Source organism: Monodelphis domestica, chromosome 4, assembly GCF_027887165.1.
Source record: "Monodelphis domestica isolate mMonDom1 chromosome 4, mMonDom1.pri, whole genome shotgun sequence".
NCBI lineage: Eukaryota > Metazoa > Chordata > Mammalia > Didelphimorphia > Didelphidae > Monodelphis > Monodelphis domestica.
The window spans coordinates 263,296,162-263,321,209 of NC_077230.1; the positions used below are offsets into that span (position 1 = coordinate 263,296,162).

The 25,048-nt window shown below is 35.8% G+C and overlaps 2 protein-coding genes across 9 annotated transcripts in view; one reads left to right on the forward strand and one right to left on the reverse strand.

Annotated features, from left to right (window-relative positions):
• MTMR2 (myotubularin related protein 2) overlaps positions 1–12,401 on the forward strand; it is a 118,170-nt gene extending 105,769 nt beyond the window's left edge. For all 6 annotated transcript variants that reach the window (XM_001367423.5, XM_007494988.3, XM_007494986.3 and 3 more), the window contains 5 exons: positions 641–847; positions 3,546–3,638; positions 8,178–8,291; positions 9,195–9,371; positions 11,011–12,401. In XM_001367423.5, coding sequence (XP_001367460.2) covers positions 641–847; positions 3,546–3,638; positions 8,178–8,291; positions 9,195–9,371; positions 11,011–11,172 — 753 coding nt within the window. In that variant the 3' untranslated portion in view covers positions 11,173–12,401. The remainder of the gene's footprint in view (positions 1–640; positions 848–3,545; positions 3,639–8,177; positions 8,292–9,194; positions 9,372–11,010) is intronic.
• Positions 12,402–13,875: 1,474 nt separating this feature from the next.
• CEP57 (centrosomal protein 57) overlaps positions 13,876–25,048 on the reverse strand; it is a 75,373-nt gene continuing 64,200 nt past the window's right edge. For all 3 annotated transcript variants that reach the window (XM_007494984.3, XM_001367462.5, XM_056825116.1), the window contains 4 exons: positions 21,691–21,768; positions 19,327–19,565; positions 17,174–17,318; positions 13,876–15,290 (listed from right to left, as the gene is read on the reverse strand). In XM_007494984.3, the coding sequence (XP_007495046.1) occupies positions 15,063–15,290; positions 17,174–17,318; positions 19,327–19,565; positions 21,691–21,768 (690 nt within the window). In that variant the 3' untranslated portion in view covers positions 13,876–15,062. The remainder of the gene's footprint in view (positions 15,291–17,173; positions 17,319–19,326; positions 19,566–21,690; positions 21,769–25,048) is intronic.

Consider the following 25,048-nt stretch of genomic DNA (forward strand, 5'->3'; position numbering starts at 1 on the left):
CTCTTGTATGTCCTTCACTTCTCATCTGACATAGCCACCACCCTGGTCCAGGCCCTTGCTACCTCACAGGTAGACCATGCTATAGTCTATTGGATGGTCTTTCTGCCTCAAGTCTCTCCTTATTCCTGTCCATTCTACCCCTTAGCTGCCTGACCATATCATCTCCCTCTTCAGTAAAATCTAGTGCCCCCTCCCCCCATTGCCCAGAATCAAAAGTAAGAATAGCAAGATAGAAATGATTTAGATTAGTTGTTTCTATTGATATAGGTGCTCCTGAAGAGTTTTGAAGGTAAAGGTTTATTCTTTTAACTTGTTAATTCTTGTTGTATACAATTTATTATTTAACAACCCCCTTTTTCAAATATAATGCAGAAATCCCCTTCCAGCCTTTCATCCAAATTAGTAGTTTGAATTAATGAAGTTTAACCCATTAAAGATAAATGCCTTTATTCAGTGCTCTCAAAAGTTTTCTCAAGGATTAACATCTTCAGACAACCTCCTTAAAAAATAAGGGATTGGTTGGTAAGTGTTAGTTCTCCCATTGTTATAGGTAATGAATCTCTTATACTAAAAAAATTCTACATGTACTAGTTGTCTCTTTATAGTATGTTAAAAAGAAACCCAAAAACTTGTCTTCTAGCTCATTCTTGCTGGGGCTCTTAGGATTGCCGACAAGGTGGAATCAGGGAAAACCTCTGTGGTCGTGCATTGCAGTGATGGGTGGGACCGAACCGCTCAGCTCACCTCCTTGGCCATGCTTATGCTGGATGGTTATTATCGAACCATCAGAGGATTTGAGATTCTTGTGGAAAAAGAATGGTTGAGCTTTGGACACCGATTTCAACTAGTGAGTAACTAATCTGGGGGAAAAATATGATTTTCCTCATTATATGAGAAAAAACCTTTTTTCATTTAAAATATATATTTTATGGTGCAATTGGTTAATTGCTCCTTTTTAAAGAAAATTTCTCATTTGTTCTGGAAAGCAGTAGTATATTTAAACTTGAATCTCTAGTCTAGTCTTGAATCTATTTGTTGATAAATCATATATCTTCCATAGGAGTTTCATTTGTGACATTAGAGTGCTATACTTAACTGTCCAGTGGAAATGTTATATCTGATACAGACTTTTATGTGTATCTATTATTTCACATATGCAATAGCCCAAAGCCAAAAGCATTATAAGCATAAATCTTAGATTCATATTAATTTATTAGGATCATTAGTTTGTTCCAATAACTAAAAGTCAGGTTTAATATAAGATAAATAATACCAGGATTCAAATGCAAGTTTTAGAATACTAAAAGGAAAAATGCTCACTTGTTTTAGTTTGATTGCAAACATTTACCCAAGCATATCTTGCTCTCATAGGCCTAGTCTACAGTCTGAAATAATTTAGGAAAGGCCTAAGCCAAGTTTTGTATATAATTAATACAATTTTAATGCAAATTTGAAAATAAAATCCTCCGTTCAAATACTCTCAAACACTCCATCCAGGCCTACTTCTATCAAAGGCTCATTTTGGTTTGGAGCTCATTGCTGATAATTAGCAAGCTCGCTCTACTACATGATTTTTTTCATTTAATTCATTAAAGGTTGAGGATTGCAACACCGAGGGAGTCATGAATCTTTCAAAGTATTCAGTACTCTGTATCTTAAGCTATTGATACTCACATTTAGTTTATTATATATGGGTAAAGTTGGTAAACATTGTATGAAAGTGAAAACAATTTTTAGCCCATTTTCAGAGTAACTCCATAAACTTTAAATTTCATTTTTTTTACTTCATTGGCGTGAGTGCTTTCCACTGATGGGGATTCTGTCTCTTCTGGCTCTTCTAATTCTCTGTGGTCCCTAACTACGCCTTCTGACTAGGAGCTTTTTCCTGCTTCTTTTCAGCCCTCAGGGTTATCATTGTAGAACTTTGTCATATCTGTTGCCTACCATTCTTGACACATGATCAGGCCCCTGCCTTTTCCCATTATATGTGTTCTCAGTGATGTCTTTTGTTCCGCTTCTCAGATCTAAGCCATTTTTGACAGTGAGTTAGGATCCTGGCCTAGAGTTTGGCCTCTCTCAACTTCAGTTTTCTCATCTGAAAAATGAGGATAATAATACCTAGTTTACAAGTTTGTTCTAAAGGGGAAATGAGATCGTATATGAAAGTAGTTTGCAAACTTGAAAGAACTCTATAAATGCTGTTATCATTATTATCATTGTTATTATTTGGACCTCAATCCATCTGGGCCTCCATTCCCAGTGCAGAGTCAGGGGCAGTTAAATGCTCTCTTGTTCAAGGTGTGTGATAGTTCACTGCACACTGAGGTTTTACATCTCTCAGGAGAACTTAAAATGCTAAATTTGAGACCAACATCTTGTGTTTAACATGTTTAAAACCTCATAAAGCATGATATTTTATATATAGTAAACACTCTATTTATGATTAATGAGGTCAAAATGTTACTTTGCTTCTGTCATCTTGTTAGACTAAGTACCTTGCATTTTGGCTAAATTATGTTAATTGTTAAATCTTGTAATTTCAAGAACAGCAGGGCCCTGTGAGCCCATTCTTAGATAGATCTGTATCTTATTTTCCATTCAGCCCTCTCCTTCTTCTTTCCCCAAACTTTAACCATGAAGTATTTATGGAGGGCCTATTTGTGACCAGCACTGGGATGAGGGACTTTGAGGGAATTTTTCTTAAAACATCATCTAGTCCTCATCCTCAAGGAATTTATAGTATAGTTAGGAAGAGAAAACTGGGGAATTAAATTATTTAAGCATTGTAGTCCTGACTATAAAGTTAATTAGGAGTCCAGAAAAGAGACACTCTGCAGTGAAGATGGCTTCTTTGCATGTTGCCTATTCATTCAGAAGGAACTGAATGAACAAATGTATTGAAGTAAGAATCAGTATGAAGTAATATGGGTGATTATTTCAAGATCTCTTTGGCTCAAGCCAATGACCTTTGTTGGAGAACAGTGGGAAATTAGGTTGAATAGGAAGGGTGGAGCTAGACTTGTAAGGTCCTTCAGCTTAGTACTGGTAGAGATACTTGTATGCTTTGATTCTGCAAGATTTTGGTTTAATTTGTCTCTAATCAGCTCTGCCCTGCTAGATCCCAAAGTGAACAGGCTACTCCAGAAACATTTATAAATAATAGAAGGAACAGATGCTTAACATTTTTTTGTTCTTCTCTTTTGAACTTGAACTGTTCAGTGAAATTGCTGCCAGAAGAGCATCTGGGTTCCTATTTAGAATAGCTTATGTTTTCTAGTTTGTTATAAGGGGGCACTGAGCACGAAATGATTACTTAGAAAAAAACTCTGCCTTCACAAGCTGGTTAGTTAGCCATGCCACATATACTTATAGAAATATGACCCAAACCATCACCATTGGAGACCATCTGTAAAATTGTTGGAATTAGTGATCCTTTCACCTAAGCAGTGTTCTCTAGGGTCAGTGCACACACAGTCCAATCGGGACTCTCCCAGTAGTTACCTGAAGGTGGGTACTCATTGTTTTATTGTCTCTCTTTGCTTTAGAGAATTGGCCACGGAGATAAGAACCATGCAGATGCAGACAGATCACCTGTTTTTCTTCAGTTTATTGATTGTGTCTGGCAGATGACAAGACAGGTAATCTCCAGGATATTTCTCTGAATGTAGAGTCTTCTGCTTGGAAAGGAAGAGATGTATGTAGGTGTTGATTGCATTTGCACAACCAGGTTTCATGGGAAATAGAAATTCTTCTATCAGGTTTTTGGATGTTAGGGTGATTATTCACTGTCACATTAAGAAAGCAACAAGCCATTATTCACTGTGGTATTACACACTTGACAACTGTTTCACAAGCATTTAGCTTGAATGACTTAAAAAAATTTTTTTTTTTGCCAGCTATGACATTGTCCTCTTTGTTTTGGACAATATGTTAAATAATTATACTTTATGGATGCTCACGGAGAAATAAAACAGTTATCTGGATAATTCAAGCAAATAAAACCCATCATGACTTAAGTAATCTGTTTCAAGAAAAACATTTTTTTGACCCTAAATACTGCAATGGAATAATTGGTTCAATTCTCCAGGTCCCTTTGTATGTGTAAAGACATACATAATGCATAGTAGCTGTAGCAACTACTTCAAATTAATTTATTTTTAAAAAGTTTATTGAAGTTAACATCTCTGGAAAGATTCTATGATGAATAATATGAATCTATAATGAATATAAAATCTATAATGAAAAACTTGTGCAATTATTGATAACATGACAGAAATAATAGGATTAGTCCTTCACACATTGAAACATGACAAGAAGCAGACTTTTTCAAAATTCTCTAATAATGACACTTAAGAATTCTTATGTAAGAAAAACCTAAAAAATTGGAACTTGAGTACAGACTTTTGCTCTTTTTGTTACTCATGTATTTACAATATGACACTGCCAGATGACATTGGGTCATTGTAAGCCTTGACTAACTTTGAGCCAATAATTCATTTTGTATTCACTTTGAGGGAAATGGCATTAGTGTAGACTTAGAACTTAGAGGTGAGGTACATAATTTATATATGCAATGTTATTTCAACTTCAACTTTGATTGCCTTATTTGTAAAGTTGAGCAGGAAGTTGAGTCATTGGTATTGATAGAATAATAATGAGGGGTGACTCCAAATTACTTAAAAAAAATATAACTCATAAGAAAAAATAAATTCAAATGAGTGTTCATTAGAGCAGAAAATCTAGAGCTAGAAAAGACCTCCAACCTCATAATTTTACAAATGATCAAGCCCATTCTGAACATTAAAGTAGAGTTTGGCCAATGTTGCACAGGTGGTAAAAGGTAGCAGAGCCAGAATTCAAATCCAAGCCTTCTGACTCCAATGCCAGTATTCTTGTCCTTCCTCTTCAGGCATCGTGGGAGGCTAATACGGACTTATCCCAGTGATTCTCAAAACATTTTTTTGAGCTCTTCCTTTGCAATTAATTGCCTTCAGAGCAAGTGTATAAGTCACACACACATACAAAAGCAGTTTTCATTACTTCATTAATCACATTTTGTTGTTGTTTTAAAAAATAAAGCATCATAAAAAATAAATGTTGGAAGGAAAAGTCAGGAATCATTTAGCTCAATCCTTATCCAAATTATGAATCCCCTCTATAAACAGCCTGATAAGTGGTCATTCTGTTTTCTGCTTTGAAGAACTTGGTTGATGGAGAAATTTCCTCTTCTGCTCTACTTTTGGGACCCCATTCCCTTTTTTGCATAGCTCTCCAATATAAAAGTTTTCCTTTATATTAAAGTTAAAAGAGCCTTCCTATTAACTTCCTCTTGTCCTTAGTTCTACTCTCTAGCAGAACAAGTCTTAATGTCTTCCACTTGATGTAATAAGGTATATAGAACCTTATTATTTTTTGGTATTTGTATTTATATCTACCTATACCTAACTTATCCATAATCTTTTATTACTTAATTAACAAATACTTGTTATACTGATAACCTTCAAATATTTAATATTATTATTATCATCATCACATCCAGTTACCTCCACTTCACTTTCTCCAATGCTTTTTCTTGCTCAGATTATATACTGAGTTATTTTATCCCATGGTTTGAATTTTACCTCACCAGCTTGGCATGGTCCTCTCTGAACATATCTTGGGTTTTAAAATGTAGCATCTGGAACTAAACACAATAGTCTAGATATATGACCAAAGTGGCATACAATAGAACTGTCACCTCCATCATTTTGAATAGCATTATTTATGAAAAAATATTACAATGGCATTAATTCATCACCTGCATTCATGGAAGCATAAGTGTTGAGAACAAAGACCAAAGACTATTCTGCTCTGGTTAGACCTCATCTTGAAGCTTAATAGAGCCAGTTCAGGATACCATCATTTTGGAGGGTTGTCGTTCCTTCTAAATGCTATCCAGTTTGATTTGCCATCTCATTTACCACACTTGGCACAGAATGCCTGCCAATTTCCATTTCTAAAGGACAAAGGCTCGCTACCACTGAGGATATTGAAAAGAATATGGTTCAGCTTTTGAAGGCAAGTGCCAAAGAGTTGAGTTTCATATTTGCTTAGAGCAGTGGTAGCATTATTTTAATGAGTGTATAGCTTTCCATGATGATTGTTTTGAGAGGCTAACACATTCATTTGAATGTGTAGGTCCTGTGATTTGTTTAAAATCATTCATATTAGTATCATCCTTCTTTGTGGCCATATTTTGTTACATTGTTGAGATATACATTTCTTTCTTTGCTTTTGTCTGAAAGTTTAAAGCTTTATTTAAAATTAAATAATTATTCATTTAAAGCATAACTAATTAAACTGCAGGGAATCACTTCAGATATTGTACTTCTTTGATAAGCTTTCAAACAGTATGCAGGATTTGTTTCATTCAAGTACCTAATTATGTTTCTATATGATCGTTGTTCTTCCTGAAAGTAGAAAAACGTTTGATAGTAATAAAATGATCCTTACTAATAAAGAGGCAATGCTATAAATAAGTGCTGGTTTACTGACCCATTTTTTTATGTTTTTATTCTTTGGAAAGCAGTAATATGTTTATCAAAATGAGTCAAAATGTGTCTCTCACCTAGGGAGGTATTCTTTCCTCAAGTTTAGACACTTGGAATTTGCTAACAGTTGATGATGATCTTTCACATTTTAAATACTCAAGAAACAAAAATATTCACACTACTTACACATAAAAAATAGATAAAAACCATAGTACAGGTAATGCTTTTCTATTTTCATTTTGCTTTGAGGAAACTCTCCCTAAGTTAGTCCTTTTCTCAGAAGGTGGCAGATAGTTTTGTGAGAAAAGGTGACAACCGTACCCCTTATGGGGGAAGTGCGATTGGATGAGAGAAAAAACATCTATCAATAGCAGGTCAACAGCTGATCAGACTTTGAAGGAGGCTCTAAAGAAACAGTTAGAAAAGGAATTGTTTTTGGTAACAATCCCTAAAAGCAACTAACTATGCTTTTGCTGTTGCCTTTGTTTTCCTCATCACCTGCCTTTCTACAGTTCCTCCCTCCTTCCATGCCCCCCCCCAGTCTCCTTCATACATTGAACTTAGGAGCATTTCATGCCAACGGTGTCTTATTGTCTGATTGCCCTGTCTATAGTCATCTAAATTGCAAAAAAACTTTAACTAAAATTGTTCATAATCTTTAGCCTTATTCCCCTCTTGGGTTCAGACTGTTTTCCTCCTTGTTTAAGCAGGAAACTAAGAAATCAAAACTGTGGAAATATTTCCATTTCCCCAAATTGCCACCTAACAGTTTATGGAATTCCACTTGACAGTCCTTTAATTGGTACAACCCTAAACTGAAATTCACAAATTCATTTGAAACAACCAGTGGATAAGATGGTTTAAGATTAAACTCTCTACACTATTTCTTGGGTCTGTTTTTCTTTCTTTGCTAATGCCTGAAAATGGTTTTATTTATTCAGAATTAATCAAACAAACATAAATTTTTATTTTGATGAGAGTTTGTAGAATTTTTTTTGGTGCCAGGGTGTACTGGATTAGTATGAATGGCAAGCATTTGTGCCACTTAGGCAAACTGTGTGTTCTTGAAAAGTGGGCTAACTTATGAAATTATCCACACATGTGCATTTGGATGTTTGCCTTGATGCATTGTAGTCTTCAAAGAATGTGGTTAATAATTTTGTGTAATTACTAGAATTGAATGTACTCTGAACAATCAAGAAAATTCATTTTTACTCTTTCTGATTTTGCACCTAACTCATATTATGGCAATTTTGGCAGAAGGAGAAGGAGGTTAGAGCAGCAGCCAGAAGAGAACTCAAATTAAGCATCATGGAAGTTTAGATGAGCAGATATTGGGTGTACATAAACATAGTGGTCAAACCCAGAGAGCCACTTGGCTTCTGCTCAAAATTCCTCACTAAACATGTAAAGGAGATTTTGGCAGGAACTACTGTTCAGAAAAAGCAATGCTATTTTTTTTTTAAAGAAGACAACCAGCCAGATAACATAAACAAACTGTGCTTTAGAAATTCATATGTTTGAGTATTTTTCAGCTTATTGAAGCTTTATTTCTAAAGCCACTACAATAGATGCATTAATTTGTAGAAATTAATTTTTCCTGAGTCCTAAAGATTTTTGTGTGCTTGTGCATTATTCTGTTTGCAGTTTCCCACAGCATTTGAATTCAATGAATATTTTCTGATTACCATTTTGGACCACCTATACAGCTGTCTATTTGGGACATTCCTGTGTAGCAGTGAGCAGCAGAGAGGAAAAGAGGTAAAATACCATGAATTTCCATAGCTGATAGACCCTCCCCATTATGTCTTTTGCCTCGTTTACTAAATTGTCTTCACTGTATTTCAGCTAAGCAGTTGATGTTATGAATCATATTCATTTTTCTGTTTCCTTATAATAAGTCATAATAGTACCACTTTCTTCCATTCATCTGGATCTGGTTCAATTTTTAAAATTTCTGTCATAAGCCTGAAAGAACCTGTTTTGTGAGCTCACATACTGTTTGTAGGCAGAATGGAATAGTGACTCATGGTAAGTGGTGGTATGCCCCAATAAATGAATGAGTCCTGCAGTGTTGACTACTTGTGGTATGGCAAACCTTCAAGGCAAGTGTGGAAAATAGAATTAGAGAAGAGATGGTCTGTTTTAAGCAAATACAGGTCAGTCGTGAAGCCTTTTCTGTGGTTCATGTGAAACTCCCAAGTTAGGAAGGTTTTCCTGAAGTATGTGTAATGCATTTATGTCTGTCCTTTTCTTTTGCTTTCTTCCAGAATACTGAACATTTTTCATAGTGATCTCAGTAGGTTTATTTTCCCCAGTAGTAATTTTTAGTCCTAAAAAGATCTTGGAATAGTGTCTCTTTCCTCTTTTACTTGCAAAACCAGTTAAGTCCCAAATAGGCATTTTTTTTCTTCATGAATTATTGATGTCTGAGAATTCCCTTCTCTAAGGCAGAAGAGTGGTAAGAGTTATTGTAGTAGCCCTTCTGCTTTATAAACTATTTACATCCCCCCCAAAAAGATTTTATTTTTAAGAGTAAGAGAATCATCTTTTTTTATTGCCAGTATAGATGCCTGTACGTGCGTGTGTGCGTGTCCGTAGGCCCATACAAAGTTGCCTATGGTTTGTATAGTATTTAGTAAAATGGCCTTTTCCTTTTTACAGAATCTTCTCAAAAGGACCGTGTCCCTGTGGTCCTACATAAATAGCCAGCTGGAGGACTTCACCAATCCCTTGTATGTGAGCTACTCCAATCACGTCCTTTATCCAGTGGCGAGCATGCGCCACCTAGAGCTCTGGGTAGGCTATTACATCAGATGGAACCCCCGGATGAAACCCCAGGTAAATTGGCCCCGGCAGTTTTCATTTAAGGTACTTTGATGAATCCCTACCTTCCCCTTAAAAACAAATGAGAAAAAGTGGCTTGGGCTTATGAATATGGAAAGGAAATAAGATATAAGGGTGAAACTTTGACATGTTAATTGAAATTGCTTTATATATGTGTATACTTAAAATGAAATCCTCATATATGTAGATATATTATGTGTAGGTATATTTATTATATATATCATATATGTGTGTGTGTATATATATGTGTATATATATATATGTATATATATATATATATATATATATGAAATCCATACCTTCCATCTTAAAATCAATTCTAATTATTGCTTTCTAAGGCAGAAGAGTGGTAAGAGTTATGCAGTGAGGATTAAGTGACTTGTCCAGGGTCACACAGCTTGAAAGTTTATGAGGCCAGATTTTAACCTAGGACCTCCTGGCTCTAGGCCTGGCTCACAATCTTCTGAGGCACCCAGCTGCCCCTCTGATATATTTTTGAAATGTATTAATTTTTTTTAAACCCTCACCTTCTGTCTTAGAATTCAAGGCATAACAATAAGGACTAGACAGTTGGGGTTTAAGTGACCTGCCATGGGGCACACAGCTAGGAATTGCCTTAGGTCAAGATTTGAACCCAAGACTTCCCATCTCAGGAATTCCCAGTAATTTTAACTAGTCATGGAGTATTGGTTTGTAAAGTTAATTTTTCTTCTGTGAAGTAGCCACAGTGCTCTGGAAAAACATGAATTTCCTGTTAGTTCAAATGTAAGCAATGGAACATGGTTAATCTCACTAGGCCACAAGGGTTCATCTCTCTAGTCTCTATGCAGATGGTCTCCAAATGTATATTCATGTCTGTTGTCCCTCTCCTGCTCAAGTGCCTGTTCTCTTGGACAGGCTGTGTCCTTGCCAGCCTAGTCAACACATCTAACAGGGCACTTGCCACTCACCACTTTTTAACTTCCCGATTTCTGTACAGCTGTTCTTCCAGCCACCAGTTTCTCAGCCTGTCATCTTTGACTTTTATCCCTCAAGTCTGCCCCTTCCGAGGTCCATCTAGGCAGCTGCCAAAGCAGAGGTCTCCTCCCTCCCTTGTCTTCACTTGAGGCCACCATCTTGGTTCAGACCATTATGTCTCCCTGCACACACTCTTTTCCATTCTGCTCTGCAGAGAACAGATGAGTATTTTTAAAGCTCAGATCAGGAAGCTTCAGAAGTTCCCTTTTGTCTGGTGTGTGTGGGGATCATTTAAAGCCCTTCAGTCTGGTTTCCATCCAGCTTTCCTGCTGTAACCCATATGCCACTTTGCCCATCCCTGGAGTGCTCTTCCTCCATCCCTTAGAATCACTAGTTTTAAGGCTCACCTTGAAACCCTATTTCTCCATGTTTTATACTGACCCATCAGTACAGGCATTATTTCTTCCTTGGGGGAGGGTGTGAGTAAGGAAGAACCATGTTGCCCCTTTAAGCTAGTGGCAGCAGTCGAGTAGGGTTCATTCACACAGTTTGTAAGAGAACCAAGTAGAGCAGTTTCTTTGGGGAAATTGCAGTACTCTCATCCTGGCCTACAGAGCCTTGGCTTGCTTCGGCTTGCCCAGGATAGGTGACTTTTTTGTGGTCTTTTTCCTTGTAGGAACCTATCCACAGTCGCTATAAAGAACTTCTTGCCAAACGAGCAGAGCTTCAGAAGAAGGTGGAGGAACTACAGAGAGAGATCTCAAGCCGCTCATCTTCATCCTCAGAGAGGGCTGGTTCTCCTGCACAGTGTGCCACTCCGGTCCAAACTGTCGTATAAAAGAACTTTTTTTTTGGCAGGGAGGAACTTTTGTCACTGATTTCCTTATGATGGCAGCTTTTCTAGTAGAATGTCTTCTGAATTTAGAAACCATCTGAGAGCTCTCAGCCACTTTATTTATTATGCTCAGCTCTCTAGTGACTTACTTCAAGTAGCTTATTTAAAATAACCCCCTTACATAATTACTTGGTTATGTTCTGAGAACACTAATCCCACCGAGACACCTACAGGTTATTAGAATGCTTCACCTCTTTATCCAGAATGGGAATAAGTTTGTTTTTAATAGGAAAATATTGCTTTGGAAATTCAACATTATCTACTGGAAATAGTATAAAAGTTGTCTCATTAGTGCACCCCACTGAGGGGGGCAAAAGTAGCAAAACACAGAGAATAATTGGTTCACAAAAATGGGAAGTGAACACTGAGACTTTAACAGGGCTCATGGCATTGACAGGCCACAGATCTTTCACTTTGGACTTTTTCCTGTCAGCAACAGTTGGCTTACCCTTTTCTCTTAATCTTTTCCTTTGCTCATGTTCTTTATAATGTGAAAGGCCAAGTTTTAAGGCTGCTATGGGATGGTGACTGTGCAAATTATTAAAACTTTATCATTGTGTCAGATTTATCATGGTTCTAAAATGAGGCCTTTTGGAAAATATGATGGACTAAAGTTCAGTTAATTGACAGCTCTTCAACTTTACTCCATCCCCCAACCCCCACCATTCTCCTACCAGTTTTATTAATTATACTAGAAATAGGATCATGAGAGATAGAGAGCTGTTTGGATTTTGAAAACACAAATCTATCCAACTTTCGTTCAGATGCACTATCAAGGTAACCAGTAGGCATAAAACTAGTCTGAAATTCCTGCTAGATTGCCCCCACCCCAGTTTTATGTATAGTTTGAGATCAGTGATATACTCAAAAGTTTATACCAATTACTTTTACTACTTTTTACCCATAATGAATCCAATAATTCCACTGAATGATTAAAACCTACCAACCAAAGAGACTATTGCATGTAAAAACATGTATTTATTACAATCTCAGCATAAGTAGATGTAACCCTGATTTTCTTTAGTTGGCTACAGTAAGATTTCAGCAATGGTATAAATACTTGATTCTCTGCTGTCTACTTTACTAAGAGCCATGTATAATTGTACTGTAACAAAAATGAGCTTGTTGCCCCTTGGGTCTTTAATTAAAACAGAATTCAACTGACTTTTAAACTTTGTGGCAAATTGTCTTATTATTTTAAATAAATACTTTTTAAAGAGGGAAAAAGCTGCAAAGGCTTCCTCCCAATCAACTCCTATAACCTATGACTGAACTGACTATTCTATATAAATATGTGCAAAGCCTAGTGGTTGGTCCAAACATCCTTTTCCTAGCACACCAGACACCCCCTTCACTTGCTTTTTAGTTATTGGTAACAATTGTTATTTATTGTTCTTTAAAACACTTGATCCTTAAAACCGTGGGGTAGATCATTTTGCATATCAGTTTAAGAAAATGAGGCTGAAGTTCAGGAAGTTTGTGTAGAAAAAAAGAAGCAGCCCTAATAAAGGACCCCTAAAATACTTTAAAATTAGTTTTTAAATCCTCTCTCACTCTCTCCCTAAACCCAGTCATAGTTTTACAAGGGGGCTTGTATCATAGTAGGAGTCAGGGGCCACATCTAAAACTTGGTCTTAGACCAGCTGTCACCTTGGCTAATAAGTGATCACCAAATGCCATTTGTTCTTATCTTTTCCATGGAGAAGAGACGATACCACTATACATTTTGGTGTGTTCACAAAAACTCAGCACTCATCTAATCTTTCCAATACTTCTTATAAGCTATGTGAAACAACTCATGATCATATTTGTTAGATGAGATCTCCTACCACTCAAAGGATTCATCAGCATCCTACCCCCAACCCCCACCACCCAGTCGGAGGAAAAATATACATTTCCCTTATTTCCTTATGACTATTAGCTAACAGTTATATAGCACTTTTCACTTTTCCAAAGGTTACATACATCCATTCTTATTTGGTCCTCACAACAACCCTGTGAGGTAGGTGCTATTATTATCTTTGTGTTTTACAGATGAAGAAATTGAGGTGCAGAAAAGTGAAATGATCTGCCCAGAGGCACACTGTGAAAGTGTCAAGAAGGGGAATTTGAATAACAAGGTCCTCCTTATTCCAAATTCAGTGTTCTTTCCATTCCTTTTGCTAATTCATTAGTATCCATGCCTCAGTTGTTTCCTGATTCAATCTTGCAGTTTACATGTACTCGTTACCTACAGAACTATGGAGAGCTTGCTATGAGGGCATTTAAAACCTACTAGGGCCCTAAGAGTGGCCCATGAAATATTAGAAACCATAATTACTTCAAGTAAACTGTTAGAACAAATGTGAAAAAGATGATAGTTTTGCCAAAGTTGTACCTATATACTTAGCAATTCAGGTACCTATACTGAGCAATTCAGAATTCTAGCCAGTCCTTCAACTGTTGAGATGAGTATCTAGAACATTATTTATGTGGGTAATCTCATTTTTTAATGTTCAGTTATCAGGATACCAAAGGAAATATGGATGAATAACTATGGTCCTGCTAATTGTAAATGAAATTTTGTCCTTTTCTAGTAACTTTTTTTTGCAATCTACAGTATAAGCCTGCTACTTTGAAGTCTTTAAGGAAAGTTTCAGCACTTCCTTAAAACAAAAGCTGGCTTTATTGACTTTGATGGCACATTTATAAAAAGTTAACATTTTTATATATTCCATAGGAAGGATTTTTTTTTACATCCTTAACATAATAAATAACAATTGCTGTGTACAGTTTATTTTGTATGTGTACAGAATTCTAAAAAAAGGTGAATATCCAAGGTGTTCAGTAATCATTTCAAGATAAAAAACACACTGCCAGGACTGAATGGCATGATTACGCAGAGGCAATATTTAAAAACAGCAAATGTATATGCTTTTATAACAACCCTCCCACCCTACCCCACCCGGTTGGTTTTTCACTTTATTTCTAAAACTCATCATCTATTGTCAAATCAAAATTTGTTCACACTGAAAAGCACCCAGGTAAACTTTTATTGTACTAACCTCATGTTCTATTTATAAGGCAACTACCTTAAATGATTATTTGGGTTTTCTGGAATGAAAAATAGAGAAAATAATTTTTTTCTGTTGTAATGGGTTGAAAAACAACACTATAATTTCACTTAAAATTGACTAGAAACTTAAATTATGTGTTTTGGTTGAAAAAAAATGGAATTTTTTCTTTTTTTTTCTTTTACCAATTAACTACTGAGATAAAACATCAATGGGAGAAGGGGAGAGAAATAATTATTCATTAATGAGCAAAGTTCTACTCTACTGTATGAATAAGTACAAGATCGAAAATTCAGAAAGCCTCTATCACTAGCAAAATAAAGCACTTCTGGGGAGACAGGTGGAGAAAAATGCCTTGGGGTGAAACTTATGCAACTTTTCAAGCAGAAAGTGCTGATAAGTCTCTACATATAGGTTTTTAGCCTTGTGTAATTTAAACTTAATTTTAATTCAGGTATAGTAGACACTGGCTATTTAAAAAAAAAAACATATCCACAAATAAAATCCTAGGAGTTTGTTTACAAAGTGCATTGCACAAATACAGCAAGATTTGCTAAATGGAATAAAATGTGGCTTATGTTTCTAGTAAAACTGTTCAACCTTGACTGGAGCTGTTTGAAACAGGGAGTCTAAGTATTGATGCTTGTGGTACTCAGCACAGCTATGAATCCCTCAAAAGTATAAGAATATGCTATTTTTAATATGTGAGCTGTGGAATGTGAGCTGTCAACATGTGACGAAATATAAATAATATGAATAAAATATTTGACCTGGCACCAATCAGTATTCCCAACCTAGGTTATTATCTTTTTGAATTGAAGTCTGTATGGTTTGCATGTCCTTCAACAACTGAAGGTTGCGTCGGCTCTTCTCTCCAGGTTTCCGATTGACAGAAATTGAGTCCTTCTTGGAGGAGCTCCCAGTGACTCCAGAAGAGAGCCTGCAGTTGCTTTCTTGATCCTCCAAACATTTTTTGCTACCCTTTAGCTCTTTCATCTGTCTCTCCAGCTGTGAATCCAAAAGGAAAAACAAAGATTAATGTTAGCATTTTTCACTTTAACTACCATTTTCCTTTACTTTAGAGTTCCCTAGCCCACCCCAAAATGGTATAAAACAATCCAGTGTCAATCATAGTACATTTTATTTTAGCCATACAACAAAAAAGGGTTTTCTAAGTATTTGCTCTATTCTTCTTAATTTCGTGTAGGATTAAGATAAAATGTGGAAGAATGCTATTCCAAATATAGCACCTGTTATTTTAGAATAAAATCAAGACTACTAATTCATAACTTAGGAGCATGTTCAATTTTGATAATAACATAATTAGTGACCATTTTCTTTTTTGAAAATATATAATTTAAAAATCTCTTGAACTCTGATCTTTTAAAAACAGACACTGAGAGCAAAGGCCCTTCAAAGCTCAAGATCTGAAAAACCATGGAGTGCGTGATACCTTCTGATTTGTTTCACATTCTCCATCACTGCAGTATATAATGGTAATATAATAATGCCAAGATGATCAGGGTCTGCTTAAGTGTACATATCCTGTAATACTTAACAAGAGGGTCCATAGGATGAAATCCCACCCCACTCTTCACGTTACATTCATGGAAGCTTTGAAAATAAGAGATTTGTATCCCTCCTTATATCTGACTGATGAGCAAGAGGCCTCTGTGTATCAACTCAGTGTCCTGGAGAAATAAAGCCCAAATTCAAATCGTAAGGCTCTTCCTTTAGTATACAAATACTCCCTTGATGTAAGGAGTAAGTTTCAACATTAGCCATGGCTGTAAATTCAGACAGAAGGGTGCTCAGTATGTCTGGATGATGCCTTGAAGACCAAAATTCTGGCAAATGATCGCATTTAATTATTTTGGAAGTCGACAAGGAGAAGATGAAGGTCTTGTTTACAATCCTATGGAGATGATGTCCTTTTCTTAAAGTCTAGTATTCTAAGTGCTTAAAGGTAAAAATGTTTTAAAATATAATCATACATTAAAAAATGTAAAAGTATGTATAATACTGATGCTGTTAACACTTGCCTCAGAACAGGAAGGTGAATGAAAGCTGGGAGAGGTTTGAACTTGCAAGAAAGGTTAAAGGAAGATGAGGGAGAGAGTTATGTAGTAGGCTGCTTATGTAGTGTCACTGATCCACTACAAGACTTGCAAAAGAAAGTAAAAGTGCCCACAGAGCTTTAGCTGTCTTGATAATAAAATAACTCCTAAATGTCAAACCATAATGAAAGATTATTTTCTAGGCTGACTTATTTAACCCTTTAGAAACATAATTTTGGGGATTTTTTTTTTTTAGTGTGAAAGAAAAGCATTTAATTTAGGAGGAGAAGGAAGTTATTACTTTGTGAACATTTAAACTTAAATGCTCTTACATTTCAGGGCTGTTTCTAGGGTGAAGTATTCTAATCTCTAGTAACTTGTTCACTTCTTATAAGACTATTACCATGTGTTTATCTCCAGTACACACTATATATACTCTTTTTAAGTAGATTCATAGGGGGCAGATGGGTGACTCAGTGGATTGAGAGCCAGGCCTAGAGATGGAAGGTAGTACTAGGCTCAAATCTGGACTCAGACACATTCCAGCTATCCCCATTGCCTAGTCCTTACCACTCTTCTGCCTTGGAACCAATAAACAGTATTGATTCTAAGACGGAAGGTAAAGATTAAAAAAAAAAGATTCACAAGGTAATATCAGTAAATATACTGTTCTCATTGAATCATAGCTGAATCATAGCTGATATTTAATACATGTGTGTTTCTGGTTAAGGAACATGTCTCCCACTGATCACAATTTACAAAAGGCTTTACCCAAATCATATTAAAAATAAAGATATTTTTTAAAGCAAGTTGAGTACAGGTAAAATTACTTACCCGGGCCTGATGTTTTCGAACTTTAGTTATCTGATTGGCTTTAGCTTCCATCCTTTCTACCAATTCCTCAAGTTCTTGCTCAAGGTCCTCTTTCAGTTCCTTAGTTGGTGTTTCCTGGATAAGTTTGGCCAGTTGCTGGTGATCACTTTAAATGAAGAAAAATGGGAGTTGGATAAATTTTATTTATTTGTGGTTATATGTAAAATAATCATTTAACTATATATTCTTTTTCCTTTACTGATATATTTGCTGGTACCCTGTTACACCAATTGTCAGATTAGAAAATTTAAACATAAGCTTTGGTGTTTAAATGAAAAATATTTTTTTAAAGGGAGATTTTCTTTATAATCTTGCAAAAAGTTTCTATTTATGAAGTAAAATTTCAAATGGACAAATTCTAGTTCTATTTGATGAAATAATAACTTTTCTCAACTAAACCAGTATCTTTGGAACTTTAAAGCAATGAAAAGTAATATTTAATAAACCGGAGAACATTAATTACTTGGTGAAAAACTTCCCCTGACCAAAAACTTCTGTGACAATTGAAAACAACTTGAGAAAGATTCAGTGTAGAAAAATATGATATACCAAAATAAATTCAAAATAAGTGTATGACCTAAATAGTAAAGTCATACCATTCATTCTCTGTTCTACTCTAAAGTTCTTGAGAGGAGAAAGTATGAAATATTTTTCATATTTTTGTATTTGAAGCCAGAAAATCTAGTAGTGACTGGCTCAGAGTAGGTGTTTAATAAATGCTTGTTAACCGACTGACACTCCTCCCCAAAAAGGTAAAACAAATCTTAGGTCAGGTACTTTTAACTATTGAATTGATGGGAAAGACTTTGTTCTTACCCAAACCAAAAACAGATGACAAAAGATAAAACATAGTGAAAAGGACAAAATAAATGCACCTAGGATAAGAAGCAAAGTTTTGGAATAAGGAAAAAAAATTCATATCATATAGCTCTGAAAAGAGGAGGTTATACTTATGAAGCATATACTATGGGCTGAGCACTTTACAAATATTATTTTATTTCATCTTCAAAACTACCCTGGGAAGGTAGGGTGCTACTATTTCCTACTATTATCCCCATTTTACAGTTAAGGAAACTGAGGAAGATGGATGTTAAGTGACCCAGGCAGGGTCAACATAGGTAGTGTGTATTTGGGGCCAAATTTGAATTCAGGTCTACCTGACTATAGGTGCAGTGCTTTATCCACAGTGCTGCTTAGCTACTTCATTTCTGGCAAGGCTTTAATATGCAAGATATATAGAAATAACATACATATTAAGAGCACAGCACAAAGCAAAGACTAAATAGTCAAAGGACATGAAAAAATCCTCAGAAAACTAACCTAGTAACAGAGAAAAATAAAGTCAAAACAACCCTGAGATGTTACTTCTCCAGAAAATTTGTGAAATGGCACGATAAAAATAATCCAGTGCTGGCAGAGTTGTAGCAAGTTATGAAGATGGACAATCACTGCTGTTGGAGCAGTCCAACCATCCTGGTAAGCAATTTGGAATTGTGCTATAACTGACTAAAATGTTCACAGCCTATGACTCAGATATTACCTCCCCACACATCAATAATTATAAAAAGAATGGCTCCACTCATGCAAAAATATGTATATTAACACCTTTCACAATAGCAATAAAATGGAAACAACGTAGATAAAAAAAAGAGTGCATGTGACTAAAAAAATAACTTGTAGTACATGAAAGAAATAACAGGATATACAAAGAATCAAGGGAAATACATATAAACTAATACATAATGACATGAGCAGAACTGGGAAAGCAATATACACAATGACCACAATAATGTGAATGTACAGGACAATGACAAAGACAATGAAATGGAATTATATGAAATAATTTAGAACTTCTTGGAACCTTATATCACTCTCCTCTCTTTTCAGAGTTAGAAAGCCCTATAAATATTACAAATATTGTCAAGGCAAGGCTGGACTTGTACAGAACTGGTACCGCCATTCTTTTTCATTCTTTGTTAGGAGATGTCTTTGTGGGTAAGAGAATGTGGAGGGATATACAGTGTTCCAAAAGTCATTAATGCTTTTAAAGTGCACAAAGACTTTTGGGACATCTTATATATAAAAACAAAGAACACATCAAAATAAAAACTTACAAACTCATCTGTCCAAATTCATCCTGTAATGTCTGTAGGACTTCAAAGAGTTCTTCATGACAGGTGGAGGAGGAAGAAGATGCTGATAACTTCCTGCCTCTACCATTTCGAGGTGGCCCTTGCTTTGCCAGTGGAACACTGTTGACCACACGGTTATTGCATAAAACTTTATTATGTTGCTTCATTAAATGTAAAACATGTTGTACATTGGCTACCACTGCATGGCTAGGGGTAGTGGACTTAAGGGAATAAAACAGAAAAGGTAAATATTAATTTTTATGAATACATACTCTTAAAAATTAAAAGACAGAAATCAATACCCATTTATATTAGATTTTTTTTTCACCCTTAAAGCACTAAATTTGATTCAAGGTTAACATTAAGATAAAAGCCTACATCTCAAGATCATTATAATAAATAAGAAAATAAGCAGTTAGCTGGGGTGATGAGAAGCAAGGAGGAAGAGTAAATAATGCACCTCAGATATTATCTATGTGATCCTGAACAATTTACTTCACTATTCAGCCTCAGTTTATCCATTAGTAGTAGCTCCTATCACAGATTTTTAAGAGTCAGACGAAATCATACATAGTCTGCATTTTGCATTAAAATGGATCTGAACCCTGGGAGACTACATCTCCCAGAGCTCTCTACCCCAACTTCCTCAGACACCTCCCACTTACTTTGTGGGAGGTGTCTGAGAAAGTATAAAAGAAAAGAGAAGATATGGGTTTTGGTGCCTTTTCCAGAGAAAGGCCCTTTCCCCCATAAAGAGCCTTTTGCTCCTGCATTCCTGCTGGAGATTTAATTTTCTCTAGCTTTCCCAAACCTTTATTTTCCTACTAGCCCAACTATCTCTAGAGTCTGACTTGATTTAATTTAATTTCCTAGCCTAGTTATAGTGCAGTTAAGAAGCTACCTTCCTTTCCCTACCTTTCTCTCCAATTTCCCCATCCACATTTTCCATATAATGCAGTGATGGATGTGTCTCTTCAACAAAGCCTCCCCCTCTAGGAACTTTCATTGGATCACTGATGACATATTACCAAAAAAAAAAAAGGTAAAAAATCCAAGATTCTATGTTTCAAAGGGGCAGGTGACTATCTACGGAAGTACTCCATGCCTTCTCTAGCAAATAGGAAGATCCTAGAAGCAGAAGAAACTACTGCAGAGATGAACATATATGAAGAGGACCAGCTATTTAGTATAGGAAGGAACCTCTGACAGGCCATCTAATAAAACTCCCATATCCTACCAAAAGAAATCTGAGGCCTAGAGATGTTAAATGACTTGCCTGGAGTCACAAAGCTAAGTATCCGAGGCAGGATTTGAATGTAGATCTTTCTGCCTCCAAGTCTGGTTTCCTATCCATTATGCATTGCTGATTCTAGATCAGAGGTTCTTAAATAAAACACACACAAAAACCTTCTGTTTTAGAATCAATACTAAGTATTGCTTCTCCAAGGTAAAAGAGTGGTAAGGGTTAGCCTTGAGGAGGGTTAAATGACTTGCCCAGGTCACACAGATAGGAAGTATCTATCCGAGGCCACATATGAACCCAGGACCTCCTGTCTCTAAGCCTGGCTCTCAATCCATTGAGCTACCCAGCTGCCCCCCCAGTTCTTAATTTTTTTTTGCATCAGACTCTTTTTGGCAGTGGACCTATGGACTGTGTTTCAAAGTAATATTTGCAAATACATAAAACAAAAAAGCAGAGGACTGTAAAAGAAACCAATTATCTTGGAAGTTATTTTAAAATGTTTTATAAAAAGACAAAAAACCTCAAGAACACAGACCCCAGGTTAAGAACTGTTGCTCTAAATGAAAGGATTCAGAAATTAGGTAGTTTAACTATAGCAAAGGAATAGAATTAGAAGAGATAAAGTAGGAAAGATAGATATAGTCAATCTAAAAAATGGTCTGGAAATAATTTGGAACCATAACAGGATTCTTAACAAGTTCACAGATTCCAGGTTAAAAACCCTAATCTAGTCCAACCCCTCCATATTACAAAAAAGGAAGCTGAAGCACAACGGCATACGGGTATAACAAGTTGCATTACCAGAATTTGAACCCAAATCCTTACAAATCTAGTGGGTTGCTGCTCACATTCAGGTCCCCCGACTCCCTTGCTTCCTTATGAGTTCTCTTTGTAATTTCCCTATCTTATCCTATAGCATTGCTGAGATTTCTGCTACCAAAGAACTTCTTCCTTCATGTCCTAGGATTCCCTTCCCTTCCACTCCCTTAGAGTTTCCATTTTTATGATAAATAGAACATCATTGATGTAAATAAATTCTTAGCTTTTAAAAAGTACTAGCTGTTTAGCAAGAGGAAAAAATTCCTTTTTTTAATCCAACTCACCTTTCCAGCAACAAAAGGCATGTCACCCAAGCACAATCTGTAATGTGGCTGTACATGAAAATGGTTCCTGGGAGATTTCTAGGTTAAAAACAAAAAAAAGAGGCAAAACCCGAATTATCCATTTATCAACAATTTAGAGCTGACTTTGACTATATTATAATATGACTAACTTAAAACCTCAGTTTATTCCTATTGGGCAACTTTTTATCACATGACTAACATTTTAACGAGCAATCAATCTGTCAACAAGTACTGTATCCTATGATAATGTATTACCCATATTAAGTTGCATGGCAGTACCGGGCAGGGAGAGAGGGAAGGAGGGAGATAATTTTGATCATATAACTTAGAAAAACTTATGTGGAAATCTATTATTACATATAATTATTAAAAAACAAACAAACATAAAAAACCCTAACAAAAATAAGTACCGCATCCTAACTTTGGAAAACTACATAGAGAGAAGTCTTTGGTACCTACTCTAGAAGGGTTTATAATCTAGTTGACACAACAGAGTACAAATAAAATTGAAAATTACAGAGAAACAGCAATAAATGCAAATTAATATGTTATCTCGAGGAAAAGGCTGTTGAGGAAATGAAAAGTGAATGGAATTTTAAAAACAAAAAAAAAACTGAGACAATAGTGATAGCCAAGAATAGCTAATAATCCCTATTTTGATATTTAAAACAGTAGCATTCTAAGAGAGGCTACATGGTATAATGGCCTTGGACCTGACAATGGATCTTTGTTCAAGTCAAAACTCAGATATACCTCTAGGTTGTGTGACCTTAGACAAGTCATTGATGAACCTTACATAAGTAACCCAGGCAATAATCTAAGATTATAAACTTCAGAGAAGGATATATATAGAACTGCAGCAGAAGCAGAAAGTTCCTGAGTTTCTGAAATCAGATGTTTAGTTTAAAACAAAACAAAAACTCCTTAATTCCCTTTCAAAACCAAAACTAAATCAAGGAGGTTGGACATTGTAAGTAGAGAATGTTGAATATTTGTCAGCAGAATGTGGTCATCTTTTTTTTTTTGCTGAACTTTAATATTTTCTTTTATTCTTGGTACAAAACAAATTCATGATGAAAAATGCCACCTGCCTGGCAAGAAAGAATTCAGTCTGAACGCAGACTGAAATGTTTCACTTTTTTGGTTTGAGATCTCTTCTACAACGTGAAAAAATGAAAAGATTTTACATATAGAATCATATAAAAAATTTATCAGATTGCTTACCGTCTCAGGGAGGGAGGAATAGAAAGAGAGAGAGAGTAAAAGTGAAGGAGGGGAGAGAATTTGGAACTCAAAATTTTTAAAGAAAATGAATGTTAAAAATTGTTTTTACATGTAACTAGAGAAAAATAAGCTATAATTAAAAATGCTAGTTATAGCAGTAAGACAAAAAAAAAAATTAAAGTACAGAGAATAGGCAATGAGGAAACAAAACTATCACTCTTTGCAGATAAGATGGTCTACTTGGAGAGAATCCAGAGAACCAAGATGAAATAAAGAACTTTAGTAAAGATGCAGGATATAAAATAAACCTATATAATAAAATCATTAGCATTTCTTTATACTACCAATAAAGTTCAGTAGCAAACCCAAGAATTATATGAACACTATTACAAAACAATTCACACAGAAAACAGCAGTGCTGAGAAATATTAATTGCTCGTGGGCAGACTAAGATGTTCAGTTTAAAATAAAACAAAACAAAAACTCCTTACCTCCTTTTCAAAACCAAACCAAACCAAACCAAGGAGGTGCAAGATTATAAGTATAGACTGTGCATTTGTTGGCAGAATGTGATCAAACATTTGTTAGAGCTTTGATGACAGTAGCTAGAGGGTGGAAACATTCAGTGCCCCCTCCTGTCAATTCTAAGTGTGGGGTTACTGCCCTCCTTTGGACAGGGAGACAAGGGAAGAAGAAGGGGGCTGTTCTGGACCAGGCTGAAAAGGTGAATGGATGGGAGTGCTGAGGAAAGTTGCACACCCTCATATCTTGAGCTCATTCCTCTTCCCTGAAACCTGAAATCTATCTCCAACTTAGGGAAGAGATAGGATCAGACAGCAGGGCTCATGCAGCATGGAAAAGGGAGAAGAGGTAGCAACTTAGTTCCTCCTCCATAAACTCTGAAATTAGGTAAGGCCATGCTGGGGACACAGACAGGGTCAACAAGTCTCAGCTATAGTTTGAATAGAAATATATGCACATTTATATACAGGGGGAGGACGGAAAGGATGTAGAGTAAGATAGAGGTTGATGGCAGCAAACAATAAAACAAAAATGATCATTCTATCTAAATTCATTTACTTTCAGTGCCATGCCAATCATACTACCAAAAATCATTTCATAGAGCTAGAAAAAAGGAACAAAATTCATCAGGAAGAACAAAAGGCTCAAGAATATCAAAGGGAGCTAAGTCAATTGTACAAAAATCAAGTCATTCCCCAGTTGATAAATGGTCAAGGTACATAAATAGGCATTTTTCACATGATGAAATCAAAATTATCAATAAGCACATGAAAAAAATGTTCTAAATCTCTCATAATTAGAGAAATGTAAATCAAAAACTGAGGTACCACACCACCTCACACCTAGCAGACTGGCTAATATGACAGCAAAGGAAAATAATAAATGTTGGAGGGATTATGGAAAAATTGGTGCACTAATGCATTGCTGGTGGCATTGTAAATTGATCCAGCCATTCTGGAAGGCGATTTGGAACTATGCCCAAAGGGTGCTAAAAGACTGCCTGCCCTTTGATCCAGTCATATCACTGCTGGGTTTGTACCCTGAAGAGATTTAGGGAAAAATACTTGTACAAAAATATTCATAGCTGCACTTTGTGGTGGCAAAAAACTGGAAAATGAGGGGATGCCCTTCAATTGGGGAATGGCTGAACAAATTGAACAAACAACATCACTGTTGGTGATGGAATACTATTGTGCTTAAAGGAATAATAAAGTGGAGGAATTCCATGGGAACTGGAATGACCTCCAGGAATTGATACAGAATGAGAGCAGAACCAGGAGAGCATTATATACAGAGACTGATACGCTGTGGCACAATCGAATGTAATGGCCCAGGACAATCCAGAGGAACTTATGAGAAAGAACAATATCCATATCCAGAGAAAGAACTGTGAGAGCAGAAACATAGAAGAAAAACGTATGATTGATCACATGGCTCAATGGGGATAGGATTGGGGATGTTGATTTTAAAAGATCACTCTATTGCAAATAATAATATGGAAATAAGGTTTTGAATAATGATACATGTAAAACCCAGTGTAATTACTCATTGGCTATGGATAGGGGGAGGGAAAGAACGTGAATCACGTGAC